The following is a 15754-nucleotide window of genomic DNA, read 5'->3' on the forward strand; positions in this document are numbered from 1 at the left end:
TGGCATTGTTAACCAATGTCATAAAACAACATGTGTACTACTGTTTCATGAGAAACTATTTGTTCTGTAAGCCTTCACCTGAAGTACAATAAAATATTAAAAAAAAAAAGAAAAAAAAATACCAGACACTTTTTAAATGTATCTTTCTGCACCCCTCTCCTACTTTTGTATAAATGAAATGTCAAGATCTAGCCAAGAAAACCAAGAAAAATAACCCCCTTGGTGAGTCTCTGTCATGCTATTTGAGTAAAAACATTACTACATCTAATAGTTCTGGTGAGCAGAAAGTAAATTGACTGTGGTTGTTAAGTTCTTGTCTATCAGATAGCTGAATGGCTGGGGTATTTTTTAAAGAAGAAGTATCATATGATGGTCTACAGTAAGTAAGTAAGCAGTTACAAGTTGAGTTTAGAGTTTAAAGAACTCAGAGAGGTGGGTTGATCATATATTCTTTAAGCCATGATCTACAGATATTTTCTTCCAGTTGAACGTTTCACTGGAACCAAAAGCATACAATTCAAGATTATACACTTTGATGAACACTTTGAACTGTTGGTATTTTCTGCTACATAGTGAGTGTTGATTAATTCACATGCTTTGAAAATCAGACCAGCAGATATTACTGGGTGTCCATCACCACATACTTTTAGCTTGACTACAAATGTTGGAAGGAGCCCTGGTGGCATATTGGTTAAGTGCTCAACTGCTAACCAAAAAGGTGGTGGTAGGAACCCACCTGTGGGAGAAAGACTTCTGTAAAGATTACAGCCAAAAAAATCTTATGGGGCGGTTCTACTCTGTCACATGGGGTCACTTGCTTTGAGTAGAAAATCCACTCTGCAGCACCTAACAACAACAGCATGAATGTTGGAAACAGAGGAACAGTTTTCATGAAAATAATATGTGCCTCTTTAGGTTGAATGCACTTTAAAGGGAAATCAATGAAAAATATTGCTTTGCCTTGGAGCCTGGGTTAGTGGCCACACTGTTCCTTAAGATTGTCATTGATTCCAACTCATGGCAACCCCATGTGTGTCAGAGTAGAACCGTGCTCTATACAGTATCTAACCTAAGCCTGTAAAAATCCTTTGCTGTTGACTTGATTCAGACTCATTCAATCCATGTATTACAGAGTAGAACTGCTCCACAGTGTTTTCTTGGCTGTAATGTTTACAGCAGCAGATCACCAGACCTTTCTTCCACTATACCATTGGGTAGGTTCAAACCACCACCTTTTAGGTTAGTAGTCCAGCATAAGCTGTTTGCGTCACCCAGGGACCCTGTACGTGGAAAAAGAGTTAATGTTTATTGAGTCCTTAAGAAACTTAAAATCTGGTTAAGGTAACTTAGGGTCATGTCAACTAAAGTAAGCTAAAGTAACACTAGGATCAGAAGTTGGAATTCATGTAAAAGATTCTACAAAGATCATTTAACTCTAAAATCTCCACTATATTTTAAATCTCCTTGGGCAGAAATAGGAAATCTCTAGTCCATCATATTCCAATTAATTTTCTGAACAACTGAAGATACCTATGTGCAACTGACGAAGTTGTCTGATGGGTACAAACATAAACGTTTGCATAGGGATTAGTTTTATTCTCAGTTTAAAATCGATAGTATAAAAATAAACAAAAACCCACTAAGACTATATTTATCTCATTTGTCCCTCTCATTATCAGGATTGGTAAAAACGGACTAATTTCATACGCATTCTAACAATAAACACAGAATTGCAGAAATGCCCGCAAAGACGGGCCCATGAAGCTCAACACATTTCTGTTAAGAACTTGTGATTTTTCTGCGCCACCTTGTGGCCATAACGCAACGATTACACGTTAAAGTTAAAAGGATTTTCGACGCGCAGGTCAAGCCTTCAGATACCCGCATTGCGGGAATCTGCCTCAGAAAATGGTGTCTTTCTTTGTAGTCCGTGATGAGAAACAGATTTGCCCTTTTCCCACTCCCTCCTTTATTTCTTCAATTCCTTAGCCTCGTGCCCGCCCACCTACTCTCCCCCTAGGGCCATTTCTCTCTCTGAGGTCCTTTTCCACCCCTACTATCTGTTAGGACCCCTTCCCAGCCTCTGCCCTCCCGGGGTCGTCCTCGCAGCCCTCCCTCGGGATCCCCCTTCCCAGTTCGCTCCTCCCGCAATCCCTGCAGCGAGGGCCCGCCCCCTTCCGCTGGCAGCCAACGGCAGCGCGTCCCCGCCCCTGCCCGCCCTGCCCCTGCCGACGCGTCAGGGAGCGCGAGGTGGGTTTGGTCCTTGTAGTGGGGTTCCGCGCCCTCGGTTTTTCCGCTGGGCCGCGGGAAGCGCACGCCCGCGGGCCCCTTGGCCCGGTCTCGGGGAACCATGGACTCGGTGGGGCTGAAGGTGAGCAGGCGGGCGGCCACCTGCGGCCTGGACGCAGTTTGCTTTGGGGGGTGGCGCTGTGGTGGGGGCGTGGAGACAATGGACTTTGCGAGGCCGTTATTTCTCTGATGTGACTTTGGTGCCCTGGCTCGCTAGGTGCCACCCCGCCTGGCGTGTGGGCCTGTAGCCCACGTTACCTTGTCTGCTCTCCGGGGGCCCTTCTGTGGATTTTTGAGGTCCGGGCAGCTCCCCCGGCGCGCTACTTTATAAACGCCGTTAGTGTGCTGGTTCTCCAGTTTGTTGTGTTTACTTTGACTTTTGTATCGAGTTTATAGGCAAACCTGATTAACACATGCCACTCACTTCACCTCGGGATGCGATTTTTAAGGACTTGCAGCAAACTAATGTCCTCTTCCCTTTCCATAGTAAAAGGAACGCGGAAAGCACATTTGAAAACAAAGACGTGAGGCTTGAAAAGGGAGGAGTCTTTATTTTAGTGTGATGGTCTTTATTCATTTATCACTGATACATCCGTTCAGCAAATTCTTAATTGAGGGTCCACTTAATAACTGAGAATATGGAAACAGAGACACGGGACTTGCAACTATAAGCGGTTTTTTTTTTTTTTAAGGATGATGGTCTTCTCGTTTGTTCACTAATTTCACCCATTCAGCAAATATTTACTGAGGACTCTGTCCACTAGAAGCTGGAGACCCAGTGATGAGCAGAACCTCACAGCTTCTGCCTTCACAGAGTTTATAGTCTAATGCCTGTGAAAAGCCTAAGTTAAATTATATTTGACAGTAATTTTAACGAGTTTGTCATTACAAAATGGATACTGAAAAGGCATTTTTTTTTTTTTTTTAAAGAAACCTGCAGTCTAGTAATGGGAGCTTCTTGTCCTTTTTTTTTAATCCCTTTTTTACTTTCCTGTTTTCTAGAATTGTTAAGAAAATGCGGACAAAGAGATGAGAAGTGGCCTGATTTAAGGAAACTTAAAAGAAAAATCACATGACCTTTAGATTATTTAAGATTTTTGATTAATAGCTGCTTCTAGAAGTGTATCAGACCACTAAAATCTTTTTTTTTAACTTTTAGTCCTTATTTCTTTTTAGACTTTGATTAATTATTATTGTCAAGAGAGATATTTCCATCATGTGCTAATTGTTGCCAGTGAAGGAATTAAGAGATATGGCAATGACCCAGTCTTCAGGTTTTATCATGCGTATGGTACCTTAATGGAAGGTATGTGCTAATTATTAACCATGGTCCAGAAATTTTAATTTCTGGCTTTGCGCTATGAACTCTTTTTCACATTATAATCTTTTTGATTTTCAGGTAAAATTCAAGAAGCTCTTCGAGAATTTGAGGCTATTAAAAATAAACAAGATGTATCACTTTGTTCTCTAATTGCACTGATATATGCCCATAAAATGAGTCCTAATCCAGGTATAGTATTTAAGTACAAGGCTTTGGACGTTTTCCCCTTCTCAGTTCATTTTGATTTTTTTTTTTAAATTATTACAGCATTCCTTCTTATGCGGTATTATGTGTTGTGTGTAGATACTATTTATTTCATATATATCTTGTCTTTCTAACAAGGTTCGGGAAGTTGGGAAGTTCATCAGACGCAAGGAATACATGTCTTTAAACTACTTTCATATTCCTTACATTCTGTGGCACAGGTTTTATTAGTACATAGGGATTATGAGTTAAACCTAAAGATGAATATATATTAGCAATTGTTATGCAAAAAAGGCCAGTCAATAAACAGATTTATACATAAATTACACTGTAGCAGTCAACTTTACCATTTATTTTGTGGAAACATTTCTATGTACAGTGTATCTCTTTTACTGTATTTTAAGCTTCTTGAAGATCTTTATATCCCCCATGTGAGCTAGCTCTTGGAAGATGTTCAGCAGATTTTTGTCCAGTAATTGAATGAGAAATATGACTAGGTTATGGAAGGAGTGTTATACATGAGCAAGCAATTAATTAAAGTTGCATGAACTGTCTTAGTTTATTGGCTGAGACAGAATATACAAACTATAGATAAAAGAAATAGAGTTAGATGCTCCCGTATATATCCACCTATAGCTAGTAAGATTATAAATATAGAACCTGTTTCAAATGACTAAGATTATAACCAAGTTGTTATAGAATAGTTTCTTAAAATTTTGAAACAATTCTTTTTCCTAAGCTGAGTATTGCATACCTCCTTCACCCCACATACATGTGCATAAATCGGTAAAAAATTATGTAAAACAATATGTTTAGCAAGTAAACAAATACAACAATTAGGTGCAGTGCCAGGTGTAGTTAAAAGATACAAAAGAATTATAGGAAGTGATCCATTACCTCAGGCTTATAATCTAGTTGAGCAGAATATGAAACCTAAAGTGAAACAAATGAATCCAAATTCACTGAAAATGATATGTACTGTTAATCCATAGGAGTAAGCTGGGAAGCCTTTGTGAAAAGTACGGACTTAATCTAATATTTGAAGGACAGGTGGGATTTGAATATGAAGAGTATTTGTTAGACCTGAGAAAATACCCTGGGTAGACACGTGGATGTGGTTCAGGATTAGGCTTTTGTAGATCTCCTTTTGCTGTGCTTTACGGAGTGTGTGTTTAGCTGGAGCAGATAATTTGTAGAGGAGAGGGGTAGTAAGTCTAGGAAAAGAAATTAGTACAAAATATTTTCTTCCTGGTATGAAGTGTTCATTTAATTATTAAGACTTACACATTGGTTCTGTTGAGTAATGTGATTTCCAGGACGCTAAAAAGATGGAGGCAGAAATATTGGCTAGAGACATCTGAGCACTGACTCTGCTTTCCACCGTAGATGATCCTGAATGGGCTTGAGCTCCAGGAGGTTCCCAGGCGTCGGTAAATATTGCTTAGTAAAGGCCTAGGTTGTAGCGTATGTTCTTCCTGAATGCTGATCTAAGTCCTGATCGTAAATGGACCATGAAGCAATAATAACTTAAACTAAGATCTGGCGAGAGTCAATTTTGTGTGGACAGTGTCACACAAAATTTGGGACTTGGAAGAAATCTGGACAGAAATGTACAACACCTGTTCCTGCCTTGATGCGTTCCTTTGTGTTTCTGTATCCTGGCTATTTAGTTAAAATTGGTCAGGTGTGAGTGCAGGCAGATGAGGAAGGAGAGGTGTCTTCCTATCAAGAAATCTATAGCCCTACAAAAAAGTATCTTGTTTCCTAAACTCCTGAAGTTGTATCTTGGCGATTCCACAATTAAATTTACACCATTAGAGGAGGAGCCATGTAACTTTCCTTGATAGCAATTTCCAGAAAAGTAGAGCCATTAGAATCACAGCCCAAAACTTTGGTATTTTGTCTTCCTTATTACATAGTTGATCCTGATTCTGATTAGATCTAGGATTTAGGTATGATGGACATTGGACATTGTTTCCTAATCATGTGCGTGTATGTATATATATATATATAAGACTTAATGGAAGTGATTAGTTATCTGAGAACTAGGCCATCTATTTAGGGGAGCAGTTGTGCCATCAGTATCGAACTATCTAAGTGAACAGTGATTACACTACCCTTTGACAGGTCATGAATGAAGCCTGGCATGTTTACACATTTTAGAATTGAATTTGGAAGTCATTTAATTTTAGTACTAGTCCTAGATATGCTCCTTGTAGCTGCATCATTTTAGAATCATTACAAAGTTTTCAAGTCTTATTATTAAAAGTCATTTGCTTATACGTAGCTGTTAGATTTTGAGAAAGGCATAAACTGTAGACGTCACTATGGTCATTAACCACATGTGGCTTTTGAACACTTGAAATGTGGCTAGTTTGATGAACTGAATTTTAAATTTTATCAATTCTAATTAATTTATACTTAAATTTAAAGTTGATGTTCAATTCAATTATATAAAAACTTTTATGTGTGTTTGGAACAGCCTGAGTATGTGAATCTGCTTTTTCAACTGTAAATTTTATGAAATCTGCAGTTCAAGTATTTACGATGAAAATTTAGCATGTGAATTGAGATGGGCTGTAAGTGTAAAATACAAACCAGATTTCAAAGACATAGTTAAGAAAAAAAAGCAAATTATTTTATTAATAATTTTTGTGTCAATGTATGTTGAAATGATATAATATTTTAGATATATTGGCCTAAATAAAATACTAAAATTAATTTCGCCTATTTCTTTTTACTTTTTTAACTATTAGAAAATTTTAAATTATGTAAATGGTAAGTATTTTATTTCTCTTAGTGCTGCTATAGAGAACTAAATCCTCTGCCCTGATATTCATCTGACCTATTATAAATGTAGTGACTATAGGGTCGCTGGGAGTCAGAATGTATTATAAACATTGGTCTAGAAGATTTAATTTTTATTGATGCCTTTTTCTCCACCCAGATAGAGAAGCTATTCTGGAATCAGATGCCAGAGTGAAGGAGCAACGGAAAGGAGCTGGACAGAAAGCTTTGTACCATGCAGGCTTATTTTTATGGCACATTGGTCGTCATGATAAAGCCAGAGAATATATTGACAGAATGATCAAAATGTCAAATGGTAGCAAAGAGGTAACTGGTTTTCTTAATTTGAAATAGTAACACTAAAGGAATCATATTATTTATATGTTCAGTAGTATCTGCTATTTCTTTGTTATTACACATTGTATTCTCACTTTATAAATAGCAGTTTTACTTTAGTTATTTCCTTGTATTTAAAATTGTAATCTCTAAGCTTGTTTATTAAAATCGACCAGTGGGTTTAGTTTTTCCTATTGGAAGATTGTTTATTTTTATGCTGTTTATTAACTCTTAAAAAGATTCCTCCCTCATTCTGTTCCTCCTTTCCTCTCTTTTTTTTCCTCCATTTCCCCTTATTAACCAGCTCTAGGTACAAGGAACCATTGTTTGTACTGTTAATAATACAAAGATAAGGAATATATAAACTCTACTTTCATGAATGGATAATCCAGTAGTGGCATAGAGTACATATCTAGCCAATATTGTAATGAAAAAATTACAAACGGCATGAGAGAAGTGTGATTAAAGTGCTTGAGAAAATAATAACTAACATTTATTGCTCTCTTACCTTGTGCTGTCTTAAGTACTTAAGGAGAGATCACATCTGTAAGTGTTAGGAAGATAAGGAAGAATTTCTTGAAGGAAGTAGCATTTGAGCTAAAACCTGAAGATGAATACAATTTCAATAGAAAGAGATTATGGAAAAGAGAAATAGATACTCCTAAGGTGGAAAGTAATAGATGGAAATGAGAAAAACAGACATGTTGGTTCTGAGGTAAGAACCTCAAATTTGAGTAGAACACGGGATATAGACGAAGAGAGTGGGAGAAAAGCTTGGAGAGATGGGTCGGGGCAAAATTGAAGGAACTTGACTGCTAAGTACAAATGTTTGTATCTAATTTGATAGTTATTAATGCTAATTTATTGGCTTAGTATCAGTTTTAGCGCTGATGGAATATGTGACATGCTTCTTAATTAATGTTGACCAAAGAAATCATCTTTAAAACTGAAAATTAATAATGTAGTATCTGAGACTTCAGGCTAGCAAGGGTTCAGAAGCTGTTTCACTGCATAGAATTTTGTTGTTCAAAATTTGAGTACTTTTTGTTACTAATTATAAAAGAAAGGCATTAGCTTTATCTCTTACATGAACATTTATTTTTTTCATTTAAAAAATGAAACTATCATAAATATTTATTTTTACAGGGACAGGTTTTGAGAGCATGGCTTGATATTACAAGAGGAAAAGAACCTTACACTAAAAAAGCACTAAGGTATTTTGAAGAGGGATTACAAGATGGAAATGATGTTTTTGCTCTTCTGGGTAAGGTAGGTTGGAGTTAGGGTAAAAAAATCATGTTTTGAAGTTTATTCATAATATATTTGAGACCCAGCAAAACTAAGTAGCTCAGAGAAGATAATTTTCATGTCACTGCTGTCAGCTCTCAACTGAAGAGGGAACTTGCATTTGTATAGGACAAGAGGTAATAAACAAGAGAAATTTTTTCCCTACCAAAATAGCTTCTTGTCTTAGTCATCCAGCACTGCCATGACAGAAATACCACAAGTGGATAGCTTTAACAAAGAGAAATTTATTCTCTCACAGTCTAGTAGGCTACAAGTCCAAATTCAGGACGTCAGCTCGAGGAACGCTTTTTCTGTCAGCTCTAGAGGAAGGTCTGTGTCATCAGTCTTCCCTCGGTCTGGGCACTTCTCTGCGCAGGAACCTCAGGTCCAAAGGATGTGCTGTGTTCCTGGCACTGCTTTCTTGGTGGTATGAGGTTCCCATGTGTCTCTGCTCGCTTCTCTCTTTTATATCTCGAAAGAGATTGGCTTAAGACGGTATCTAATCTTGTAGACCTCATCAGTATAACTGCTGCTAATACATCTCATTATATCATAGTGATAGAGTTTACAACACATAAGGAAATCACATCAGATTACAATAATGGTACACAATTATACAGTACTGGGAATCATGACCTAGCCAAGTTTACAGATATTTTTGGAGGATACAGTTCAATCCATGACACTTCTTAATCCTGGATCATTTTTATTTGTCTTTTTCTTTTGTTGGTTCATTCATTCTTTCCCCACAGACATTTATCGTGTGCCTTATATGCCTAGGCATCACTGTAGGCACTAGGGATACCCTGAACAAAAAAAAACCTCTTGCTTTTACAGAGCTGGTATTCTGGCGGTGGAGACAGATAATAAGTAAAATAAGTTAATTGTTCATTAGAAAGTGATAAGTACCATGGAAAAATGAAACGGAAAGGGGGAGGAGGAGTGCTGAGTGTCAACTTGCAATTTTTAATGAGGTGGTCAGAAGAAGTGACATTTGAGCAAAGACTTACAGGAGATCTAAGGACGTCTGAGAAAACCATTGCAGACAGAAGAAATAATAAGGATGAGCACTTTAAGGCATGTTCAGGGGACAGCAAGAAAGCCAAGATGCTAAAGTGGAATGAGTGAGTACAAGAGCAGAAGCAGAGGCTACAAGGAGAGAAGGCAGGTGTAGGGGCAGGTGGGTATGGGGAGGTAAGGAGAGGCTGGGCCGATTCTGTAAGGCCTTTGGCTTTGATTTTGAATGGGATAGGGGAGCCACTGAGAAGTTTGAGCAAAAAAATGACATGATCTGACTTATGTTGTGAGAGATGAGCAATTGACAGAGTCATTAGAAGTCATTGGTGGTTAGAAATATTTGGACTCTTTCTAGAGTCCTTATTGCTGCCTTTTGAATGCCTTAAATATATATATTTTTAATTTTGATTCACCAAGAGGAAATTAAATTTTTATGTTAAGAAAAACAATCTATTAGATATGCACTGATCTGGGAGGGTTAAAATGGAAACAGAGGAGAGCATTAGTATCTTGGCTGTTGTTAACGTCCCCATATCCTTCTTCTTGTCACCTTCTGTTGATAGTTTATTCATATTTTTGCTACCAGTATGATGGTTATTCAGGCTGATTGGGCTCAAGTTTTACCTAATGGCATTGCTATAGGAATTGGGCATTTGGCAAGTTTTGATTTAAGAAGTTTTTCTTGATCTTTTCTCCATCTCTCTATTGCTTAGAGAAAAGCTAGTTGATAATCATCTAGGGTAGGGCTATTTCAGGTGCTAATAGAAGCAGCTTAGGAGGGAATGACCTTTTTCCTCCAAGTATTGGTTTAAATTCTTTTTCTGATACAACCCATTCCAATTATGTGTTTATTCTGATTTACTTTTGAGTTAATTCAAGAAGAGGGCTGCATTAGTTTCAGTCTAGCCCAACAAATTTAGTTTAGTGTGATCTGATGCTGTGAATTCATATGGGAGATAACAGTCTTAGATGTGGACACAGTTCAGATCTTTGCAGCATGGCTTTCCAATTTTGCAGTACCAACTACTTAGGCACGTTCTAGGGGCAAATGCAGTTTTAAAAAATTGTCTACATTACTCTTTTCGATTGTTGCCAACTATTTAGAAACTTAAATAGTAATAATTTACTTTGACATACTCAGTGCCATCTTTGGATGATTCTCATACTTTCCTTTAATTCTATGGAAATATGATCTGAAATCAATTTTACGGGTATATTGCAATTTTACCATACATCTGTTGAGACTGGATGCTCATTTTTCACCAGAATATACCAGGACTGAATTTATTCCTAAGACAAATCCAGAAACAAATTTTCAAAAATCTAATATGTGGTAAATGTGCCTTATTATTTGTCTTTAAAGCACTAGTGATATTATTTATAGCTTTGTTTTTTCTTACTGTGAAAGTAATAAATGGACATTGTAAAACAAAAAATTTCAGAAAATACAGAAACATCTGAATGAGAAAATAAATATCACTGCCTAGAGATAACCAGATATAACATCTCTTTATGTCAGTAAATATAGAGCTACAAATTTACATAAATCACTTTTAATGGCTACCTACTATTAAATAGGTATGCTGTAGTTTAATCATTTTTGCTCATTTTGGGTTATTTTGTTTTCTATTATAAATGAACAATTCTGCCAGAAATATCATCTGTATGCTTCTTTGTGGTCTTGTCCAATTATTTCCTTAAGGTACATTTCTAGAAGTGAAATTGTTGAGGTAGAGAAGTTTGAACTTTATTTTGCATGTTCTTTAAAATCATCTCCTCTTTAAGCTGGATATAATTTAAAAATTTCTAAAAAGATAAAGAATCCTTTAGTTTCAGATGCTTCCTGCAATGTCCTAGAAATATTTTATCTTAAAAAGATAAGAGTAGAAAAAAATTTTGTTGTATGATGTTTCTAAAAATATTTTCTTACATTTTATCCTGGATTCATATTTCACAGTTATTTAGAAGTGGGTTTTTAAATGCAGTAGCTTATATAAAATACTTTTATAGTTCTGTAATGTTTTAAATTTTTGTTCCAGTAGAAACTTACTTTGTTTTTTCTTAATATAAAAGTGGTAACTGTTCCCGATAGAAAAGTTAAAAAACAAAAATACAGAGAGTATTAAACACCAGTCATTCTGCTTCCTGAGGGATAACTGTGGTGTAAGAACCTTGGTATATATGATCACAATTTTGACGTCACTTCTTTTTTTTCTCTCTATAGGCACAATGCCTTGAGATACGTCAAAATTATTCAGGTGCTTTGGAGACTATTAACCAGATAATTGTCAGCTTTCCAAGCTTCCTTCCTGCTTTTGTAAAGAAAATGAAATTACAGCTTGCCTTGCAGGATTGGGACCAGACAGTTGAGACAGCACAAAGGTTAAGTTTAAAAAATATGTAACATTAATATCTTTGGATCTACTTACAATTTCAAGAAGAAAGAACATCTATATGTATTTTTTTGTCATAGGATTTTTTAAATTTGATTTTTCAAAACGGTATAGAACTGAAGAATAACTCTCAACATTGCATTACTTTTAAGAAACAAATTTATTGATTTGCATAAATATCCGAATACCTAGCGTAAGGCTGAAACTGTTTTTAGGCAAAGAGACAAATATCCTTGCCTTTATGAAGCATATATTGAAGTGAGAGGAGCTGTACAATAAGCAACACAAATAGGCAAATTACGTAGCATGCTAGAAAATTATAAGTGCTGTGGAGCTAAAATAAAGCAGAGAGTGAAATCGGGAGTTCAGGGGTTCTATTTTATGGGGTGGTTAGGGAAGGCCACACTGAGAAGATGGCATTTGAGCAAAGATCTGAAGAAGGTAAGGAGTAAGCCATGCAGATGTCTGGGAGGAGACTTGGCAGAAAGAAGAAGAAGCAAGTATGAAGACCTCGAGGCAGGAGTATGCGCCATATCAAGGAATGGAAAGGAGTAAGAGAGGCATGAGTGGGCAGTGAGATCAGAGAGGATGGGTGGGAGGGAGAGAAGGTGCCAGGTAGTGAAGGGCCTTGTCGGCCATTGTAAGGATTTGGGTTTTTCTTCTGAAATGGGAGGTCATTGGAGGAATCTGAGCAGAGGAGTGGCAGGACTTAAACATTTTAAAAGAATGACTCTTGTGTTTAGAACAGGCTATGTGGAAGGGGACAATGGCAGAAGCAGGGAGACAGGTTTGCAAGCTGTGGCAGTAATCTAAACAAGAACTGTTAGTGGCAGGGATAGGATGGTTGTGAGGATTTGAGAAGTTGATATCTGGGTATGTTTTGATTAGGAGGATGAGAGAAGAGTTGGGGGCACTTCCAAGGTTTTTGGCCTGAACAACTAGAATACCAACAATTCTGCTCAAACAATAATAATCATGAACTGTTGTAAAGCACTCAGAACAGTGCCTGGCACATACCCATTCCTGTTGCCATCAAGTGGATTCCAACTCATAGTAACCTAGAGGGCAGAGGAGAACTGCCTCACAGGGTTTCCAAGGCTGTAAATCTTTATGGAAACAGACCACCTCACCTTTCTACTGTGGAGCTGCTGGTGGGTTGAAGCCCCCGACCTTTCGGTTAGCAGCTGAGCGCTTAAGTGCTGGGCCACCAGGGATCTCCCTGGCACGTAGGAAGTGCTGTTCATCCTGATGACAGTCCTAAGAGGAGGTATCATTAGTATCTCCATTTTACGGATGAATAGACTAAGGCACAGAGATATTAGGAAGTTTATCCAAAAGTCACACAGCTAGTTTATGGTGGAGTCAGGATTCAAATCCAAAGCACTCTGGCCCCAAATGTGTGCTCTTAAACATTGTACTGTTCTAAAAGGATAGGGTTGCCTTTAACCGAATGGGGAGACTGGAAAGGGAAAGTTTTGGAGAGCAGGTCAGGAATTTAGTTTGGATGTATGAAGTTTGAGATACCTATTAGAAATCAAAGTAGAGATGGATTTACGAGTAGGTGGTTGGATGTCCGAATCTGGAGTTCTGGAAAGGGGTCTGGGCTGGGGATAAATGTTTGGGAGTTGCTGGCACATAGATACCATATAAAGCCATGAGACTAAGAATAAATCTGTTAAGAGTCACACATTGATATTTTCTGACTAATAAATAAATTCAAGTCACTTTAATAACAGAAATTATAGAAAAAGTGGATTTCACAGGCGATAACAATAAGCTTTTTTTAAAAACAGATGTCTCAATAGAACTTATGCAAAAATAGGCAGGGTCTTTTCAAGATAGACAGATTAAGCATAAATTACATAGAAAGCCAGCTTCACTTTATAAGTGGTGGTGTGCTCTTTGTCAAGAGGCTCGTAATGCCTGCTTTTCTTTTTTTGTGTGTAATATGAGCAGCTATTCATGTTCAGTTCCTAGATTCTTGGTTAATGAGGGGTTACAATGTGGTTATATTTGAATTGTGTCATTCTTGAATTCATTTCTTAGCTGGAATACTTCTATAGAGAAAACTTCTCATCTACTGCTTGATTACCTGATGGTGCAATTCATATAAGAAAAGCAGGATGAAGTCTTTTTATTTTCCATGTTTAAAAAAAAATTCCTAGCATCCTTCTATGGTGACTGATTACTGGTTTGATTTGTTTGTTTACATGACGTAGATTTAAACTTTAGTGTTTCAAGTCATTTCAGTTATTAAAATTGCTCAAATTGTCTCATCTCTGGCCATTAGGATCCTCTTCAAGTTAGTGCTAAGTCCTTTTGACATGATCCCTGTAGTTTTTGATAGTTTCCTTGCTGTTTGGTATGACAAAAATAACAGACTCATTTTGTGTATTTACTGCTGTTTGTTCATGGCAGTCCCGTCCCTTTTGGTACGATATGACATTTGAATGTCACAATTTGGACACTAGTAACTTTTTGATGTTTATATCTTTCCAGATATATTTCTTGGCACTATGTGTGTGTGGTGTATGTTAATGTAACATATAAATAATACATACAGATTTTGGGGGGATTTTTTAAAATAAAAAATGGACTCATATTGTATAGTTAAACTTGTTTTACTTTTAACTTACTAAATTTCATGAATATCCTTGTGTATCCATTCACACAAGTATACCTAATTTTTTAACACCTAAATAGCACTCTGTAAAATGAACAAATAAATACTTTATTTTTTCCCTGTTGGTGGGCATTTTGGTTGTCCCAGTTTTTCACTGTTGTATATAATGCAGTGAATTCACATGCACACACAAACACACTTCTGTAGGATGGTTTTCCAAACTGGGATTGTTGAATCGAAGTGTATTAGGGTAGACTGGGCATCTGTAAAAATTAGATGTAAGTGTATAATGGTTCAACACAATAAAACTTTTTTCCCATGTAACAGTTTTGTGTGATTATGTGGTTTTCCCCTTTTAATCTATTTTAATGTTGTGAATTGCATTAATAGTTTTTTTTTTTTAATGTTCAACCTATCCTTGCATTGCTGGAATTCCTGTAATAAATCTGCCTTGTCAAGGTGAATTATTGTTTTAATACACTGTTGTGAATGGTTAGCTAATATTTTATTTAGGATTGCCGTAGGATTTAGTGAGATTGTTGGTGTAATCTATTTATATCCTTTTAGCATATTAAAAATTAAAATAGAGACTTTTTTAGTGTAAATAGTGAAGTTGATAATTTTCATAAAGCAGGTGTCATTTAAAATCCTTTGGACAATGGAGTTATAGTCAGAACAACAAATCAACTTTCCAAGCCCTCAAATTTTACCCTTTTGTTATCAAATTTTTATTTTATTTTTTAAAAATTTCTTTGATGGCATGTGTTTTCAGTACTGGAATGCATGCTTACTAATTGAATGTGTTTAAATTTTTGTTGGTAACGTGGATTTTGAGAAGTATGATCTGGTACTGTAAGCCACGAATAAGGTGAGTGGCACTCTGGCACCACTGATCTGTTGTATGACAATATACCAATAAGAACTAAATAGAGAATTTATTGTGGACACCTTTCCATTAGGTTACATGGGGAACCTCTGGTTTTCCAAATATGACACAGAAAAACCAAAACAAACCCATCAGGACTCCCTAACTATCACACGGGAAAGCCGTAATTATGCTTGCAGGCCTTGTCCTACAAAAATGAAGGAAGAAAAGGCAAAAGTTTATAAAAGTTTACAAAACTTAACATATCCAGGTATCATCACTAAGTGGAATGCTCAACCTGTGTAACAATGAGGCTTCATCTCCAGTCTGCTTAGCTTCACGCATTTCAAAAGGGATCCACTTTGATGCTAAGTGCATTAGAATCGGAATAACGTACTACCTATGAGGTCCAGAGGCATACAAAGTGGCTGGCATACCGTTAAACCAATAGAAACTAAAGAAAGAAGATAGATTTACTTCTGCACTAACTGTAATATTTTCCTACAGGTTAATTCTACAAGATAATAAAAATGTGGAAGCATTGAGAATGCTGGCTCTTTACTATTTGTGTAGGGAGGGGGATATAGAGAAGGTAAGTTGTGTTGTACTCTTTAAGTTCCCTTATTAAAAGC

The 15754-nt window shown here is 36.7% G+C and overlaps 1 protein-coding gene across 1 annotated transcript in view; it reads left to right on the forward strand.

The window, feature by feature from the left end:
- The first annotated feature begins 2268 nt into the window (after positions 1-2268).
- The window catches only part of TTC21B (tetratricopeptide repeat domain 21B), a 72449-nt gene continuing 58963 nt past the window's right edge, over positions 2269-15754 (forward strand). Inside the window, 7 exon segments of the mRNA XM_023730497.1 lie at positions 2269-2371; positions 3466-3595; positions 3689-3799; positions 6762-6928; positions 8084-8206; positions 11466-11623; positions 15630-15714. Of these exon segments, the coding sequence (XP_023586265.1) occupies positions 2351-2371; positions 3466-3595; positions 3689-3799; positions 6762-6928; positions 8084-8206; positions 11466-11623; positions 15630-15714 (795 nt within the window). The 5' untranslated portion in view covers positions 2269-2350.

This window comes from Trichechus manatus, unplaced genomic scaffold, assembly GCF_000243295.1.
Source record: "Trichechus manatus latirostris isolate Lorelei unplaced genomic scaffold, TriManLat1.0 scaffold00037, whole genome shotgun sequence".
Lineage (NCBI taxonomy): Eukaryota > Metazoa > Chordata > Mammalia > Sirenia > Trichechidae > Trichechus > Trichechus manatus.